Source organism: Electrophorus electricus, chromosome 8 (assembly GCF_013358815.1).
Source record: "Electrophorus electricus isolate fEleEle1 chromosome 8, fEleEle1.pri, whole genome shotgun sequence".
Taxonomy (NCBI): Eukaryota; Metazoa; Chordata; class Actinopteri; order Gymnotiformes; family Gymnotidae; genus Electrophorus; species Electrophorus electricus.
The window spans coordinates 25975582-25981386 of record NC_049542.1 but is presented as its reverse complement, the minus strand read 5'-3'; the positions used below and the strand labels follow the sequence as shown (position 1 = coordinate 25981386).

The 5805-nt window shown below is 39.1% G+C and overlaps 1 protein-coding gene across 1 annotated transcript; it reads left to right on the top strand.

The window, feature by feature from the left end:
• Window positions 1-3349: 3349 nt before the first annotated feature.
• Window positions 3350-5514, top strand: LOC118241928 (perforin-1-like). Its single transcript, XM_035529484.1, has 2 exons — window positions 3350-4002; window positions 4107-5514. The coding sequence occupies exons 1-2, from the start codon at window positions 3467-3469 to the stop codon at window positions 5278-5280; spliced, it is 1710 nt and encodes a 569-aa protein (XP_035385377.1). The 5' UTR covers window positions 3350-3466; the 3' UTR covers window positions 5281-5514.
• The last annotated feature ends 291 nt before the right edge of the window (window positions 5515-5805 follow it).

Sequence of the window (5805 nt, the reverse complement as noted above, 5' to 3'; positions counted from 1 at the left end):
AACTGACCATAACTGACCATAGTTGACTATAACTGGCCATAACTGACCATAACTGACCATAGCTGACCATACCTGGCCATAGCTGACCATAACTGACCATAGCTGACCCATCTCTCACTCTTACTCCACCTTCTTCAGGCTCTTTTATCAGGCAGAAGACTCAGAACAATCTCAATAGTCAGTACAGCCAGACACAAAGCCAGGTTTTCCTCAGGGTTGTGGCCCTCATTACACATAAGCCTATTAGCATATAACTTACTTTTCAGTAATAAAATATTTCATCTATACCCCATTGTCCCACATAGACCTATATCAATGTATAAATTCTACAAATGTAGCTTCACTTTCAACACAACAGCCCCCCATAAACTGGTAGATAACCCCAGCAACCTCAGATTAACCACTACAAGCTGCTCATGGATTCTGGACTTCCTCACTAACAGAACAGAGAACGTCAGGGTGGGGGAACTGCCCTTCGTCCACTCTCACACTGAGCACAGGAGCACCACAGGGTTGTGTCCTCAGCCCAGCCTTGATCAGTCTATTCATGCATGACTGTACACCCATCCCCTCTTATACTACAGTGAAGTTTTGCTAATGACACCACAAAAGCGGAACTGATATCTGGAAATGATGAGACTGCAGAGAGGAGGTTCAACATCTGGTCGGGTGATGTTTGGACAATAACCTGGTCCTGAACACCACTAATACACAGGAGATTGTTGTGGGCTTTAGGAGATCCAGGAAAACAACACCTCACCCCTTCCACATAAATAATGAAGAGACAGAGGTCAATGAAATCAGATTCCTGGGACTCCACATCACAAAGGATCTGACACGGACACTTAGCACATCCCATCTGGTGAAAAAGGATCAACAGAGGCTTTCCTTCTTGAAGAAGTTTAAACATCTTTCTCAGCTCTTAGTGAATTTCTACAGCAGGACAACAGAGAGCATCTCTGCTACTGCATCACAGTGTAGTACACCAGCTGCACTACAGAAAACTGGAGAGATCTGATGTAGCTAGTTAAAACTGCACAGAGAACTGCGTAGGACCCTCAAGACACACACTAATAGACCTAGGAGCAGTTTCTTTCCCAGAGCTGTAGCCTCCAATGCACCCCACACCACAATCACACACCCAAATCTGCTGAGGTCTGATGACAAGAAACAAACCAGCCTGCCTCGCCCACACCTTTACTTTACCACCACACTTTACATCCAGAACTGTTAATACTGTTAAATGTTAATTCAGTGGGTGTAATACCTACTGTCTACAGCTTACTGTGAAATTCCTCTTCACACTTCATTGTTTGCACTGTCCAAGTAGACTGTAGACATGTTATACACATATGTTACACTTCATTGTTTGCACATATACATATGCAGCCTTTTTATTTTTGTTGCTGTTTTATTTTATTGCTGCTGGTGTCCCTGTGAGCTACCAAACAAATCTTCATTGTGGACCTACAATGACAAATAAAGTCTTATACTTCTATCTTAAAATACCTCTGGGTAATTTCATCTTATTTTAATTAAGTCTATTTTGCTTGCCTTTGATTACCTTTTTTGTGCTTCATTTATATCTGTAAATAGTCCTGTTTGTCTCATCAGTCAAGTTGGAATGATAAAGCTGGTTTTGCTTCTATTTCTGATTTATGCAGTCTCACTTATGCAGGGCAGCAGTGGCCTAGTGCTTTAGGTGTTTGACTATTAGTGAGAAAGCTGCCAGCTCAAGCCCCACCACTGCCAAGTTGCAACTATTGGGTTCTTAAGCAAGCTCTTTAACCCTCAATTGTTCAAAGTGTATTCAGTCATAATTTTAAGTTGTTTTGTATAAAGCGTCAGCTAAATGCTGTAAATGTTGTCCAGCTGGTTGGAAATGTGCTCACCTTGCCATATAGGTCTTTTGTTGTTGAACAATTCTTGTTGAATTTTGCTTGTTTAGATTTGCACTGAGTTTGCAGAATGCTAATTAGGTGGTCATAAAATAAGATGCATTAATCTCATAGCTCCAGAGCAAAACCAGAGAAGCATTTTCCCTAAGCCATTCAAGTTGAATTCAAGATATGTAATATCTATTTAATTATTGTGAAGTTAGTTTGTAAATATATTTTAATTTTTTAATTTGGTTTAGACATTACTACTTGCATGTAAATGTGAAGGTACCTCTTTAGCACATACTGGAGATACATTGAAACAGGGCTGTGACAAATGTTGCCTTTAGATTGTGTTAAGAGATTGTGTTAAAAAAAAGGTGTGAACTTTGTATGCACTTAGTCTGGTGACAAATCATAAAGCATTCTAATGTATAGTTTCATTTTTCACAGTGCAAAGAGCTCTCATGTTTGCTATTTAATTGTATCACATGTCTGCTATTTAAATTTATAAAAAAAACATTTATTAACTTACCAAACTACTGAGCAAAATTGAACTTGTTACATGTAGCAGCATGTTTTGATGGTAAAAAAAAAAAAAAAATTCTGATCAGACCAAACAAGTCCTGTCCTTTAAGACACTTTAGCAGACACTTTATAATAAACACCTTCTTTGTATCTACACTAACTGACCATCTTATTAGGTACACCATGTGGACGTCTCTATGTCAGAAAGGGAAGGAAGGATGTGAGTGGCAGGAGAGCACGTAGAACCTCTTTTGATTTTAACACAAAACAACAAAAGTAGAAACTCAGCCAGGAAATAATTCTCAGTTGCTTCTTCTTCTCAATACACTTTTCAGCAGGACAGTTTGCTTCTTTGAAAGGCTTTGACTATGCCATCTCTCAGCCGCAGGTTACAGACGTTGAACTAATTGTAATGTATCACACCGCTATTGGTGTGGTTTTTTTTTTACTAGTGTTAGAGTCACTGCAATGTTGATGTGATATTTTTACACAGGAGTGAGTGGAGGAAAATGTATACACATCTGTAACTGTTTACAAAAAACTTTTTTGGGGGAGGGGGGAGGTTGTAGATTTGGGGCCAAGTGTCACATAACTTCAGAAATGGCCCAATTGGATCAGCACAAATTTTTAAAAATCCATAACTGAAACTTACCTTTCAAACCTGTCTTTTAGTTTGGCTGTTCTAAATGGCTCAGTGATGTTGAGGTCAGGAGACTGTCATGTACCTATAATCTGAACCTTCACTTTTTTCTGCTATATAATTACTAAGATTAAGAATGCTGATTTATAATAGGTCTTCTAAATCATACTGGCAGGAGTTGAACACCAATGCATCACCTAAGGTACATTTGCACACGTCACAGTGTTAGTTTTAGTGGTCAACCACAGGTGTTTAAATAGAGTGAAGAAGACAGTCCCTCCCTCTGCTACGGTACTTTAAAAAGCAGTGTCATTTGGTCTGAAATTATTCTTATCTCAGATAAAGAGTTCAGTTTTCTAATTCACCACTTATTTGTCATTTGAATTACTTTAAAATACATTGAACTTTGCAGTTATCTCATATGATGGGGTGGATGCGTAATTGCCTTGTGGGCTGGTGGCTGTGCTACTCTCTGATCTCTGTGATCACTGCTGAAGATCAACTGATACTGGGGAGTCCAGAAGATTGCAAGAATTCTGACTTTGTCCCTGGGTACAACCTTGGAGGAGAGGGCTTTGACATTGTGAAGATGGAGCGTAAAGGTTCCTATGTCATCGACATGGAAACGTGGAACACAGGAAACGGCAGCTGCAAATTGCATAAAAACAGATACTTAAACGGACAAAAGGAGAAGCTGCCCATTGCTGTGGTATTCTGGAGATCAATTTCAAAGTGTTCACAGAAGATTTCCAGCAAAATGTATGAGTCAAGTGAAGCTGTTGTAAAAGATTCTACCTCTTCAGTCTCAAATAACTGGAAAGTTGGTTTGGACATACCATTAACAGCTGGTGGATCATTAGGGGGCACCCATTCCCGTGAGGCAACCAACGCTATGGCAAAGTCAAAAGAAGACAAGTTCAGCTTCACTAAGCATGAAGTCAAATGCAGCTTTTACAGGTGAGGCATTCTTTGATGTAAAATGTTGAAAAACTTTTCAATAAGAGATTCATTTTCACTGCGTCCAATCCATAAATATTAATGGACTAAAAATTACTTTACAGCTACAAAATAGCATCACCACCCCCACTGCATCAGGAGTTTCTTCAAGCTGTGAAGTCTCTTTACCCCACATATGATTCACACTCCTATCAAAGCATAATTGACAGATTCGGCACTCACTATACCACAGGAGTCAATCTGGGTGGGAAGATAAAGGCAGTAACTGCCATCAAAACCTGTAAAGCAGCAATGGATGGCCTTACAAACACAGCAACTAAGGACTGCTTGGATGTAGAAGCATCAGGGACATATCAAGGTGTAAGACTGAAAACAGAATTCTCTCACTGTCAAGAACTAAAGAAGAAACTGAATATTAAAGAAACATTCAGCTCAATGTTTGATGACCGACAAACAGAGATTACAGGAGGGAACATCAATGATGAAGACCTCCTTTTTTCCACTACATCTCAAAATGCTCGAAAAGTGTGGCTGGAATCCTTGAAGTCCATCCCAGACGTAGTGACATACACTCTTAAACCCCTCCACTTACTGCTGAATGATAATAACCCTGCTAAAAAGGGATTGAAGTCAGCCATAGAAAAGTATATAAGGAATAATGCCTTAAAGCAAGTTTGCTCTGAATCTTGTAAAATAGGGAAGAATAACAGTGCCAGAGACCGCTGTGTCTGTGTTTGTCAAAGAAGTACAAATATACTGTCCAACTGCTGTCCTACTGAAAGAGGTCTTGCCACACTGAAGGTCTTTAAACTTTATGCTAAAGATTTATATGGAGATACATTCTCCAGAACAGATGCCAGTGTGGAAGTCATATATGGTGATCTAATTAGGCGCACTGCAGTGATTTATGAAAATGACAATCCTCGCTGGAGTGAATCATTTAAGTTTGGTTCCATCACGATATCTCTGAAAAATAAGCTTACCTTTAATGTGTATGATGAAGACACCTACTGGAATAGTGACCTTCTAGGTACATGTGATTTTGATCTTAAAAGTGGAAAATGGAGTGAGGTTTGTATGTTTAAGTATGGCACCTTCTTTTTTTCCTATACTGTAGAATGTGCTCCTAGTCTACAGGGTCCAAAGTGTGCAGATTACAGTCCTTCTCCAATGGCCTCCTCTCTGGCTGAAATATTCAACTCCAGAAATGGCATTCTGGCTAAAAATATGTGGAAGCTTGAGACAGCCAGTAATCATTCAAAAAAGCTTTATTTCTAGAGCAATTTTGGAGGAAAGGAGAAAAAGTTTCTGCAGAAGTTTTGTTAAACAACTCAATTCAGATTGTAGGTGCCACAGGTGAAACTATTTTGAGTTATGAAATACCTTGATTTTCCATTTCTCCTTTCATATTGTAGTAACTGTAATGTTTATAACCATTGCTAGCTTCTATTTCTGCTTATCTGCAAGTTTGCTATGGTTTAATTAAAGCATTCACAAAGACAGACAAGTGAATTGTTATTGACAAACAGACTTTTATTAATGCAAAGTCAAAACACAAAATAGACTAAGTACATAAGTATTACATAACTGCATAATTAGTGACAGCAAAATCAGAAACAAGGAACATGAAAGCTAAAGAAATACTGGAAGCTAGAAAAGATGTGGAACATGAAGGCAACTGTGGTTCCTGTTGTAACAGGAGCACTAGGGGCTGTAACCTCCAAACTGGGAGAATGGTTCCAGCAGATCCCAGGATGAGTCCAGAAGCATGCAGTTCTGGGAACAGCTAAGATACTATGCAGG

Excerpts from the sequence above, each read along its gene's own strand:
- LOC118241928 (XM_035529484.1), top strand. The coding sequence starts at position 3,467 with ATGATGGGGTGGATGCGTAATTGCCTTGTGGGCTGGTGGCTGTGCTAC. Across the intron at positions 4,003-4,106 it reads GTCAAATGCAGCTTTTACAG|CTACAAAATAGCATCACCAC; the intron begins GTGAGGCATTCT and ends ATTACTTTACAG.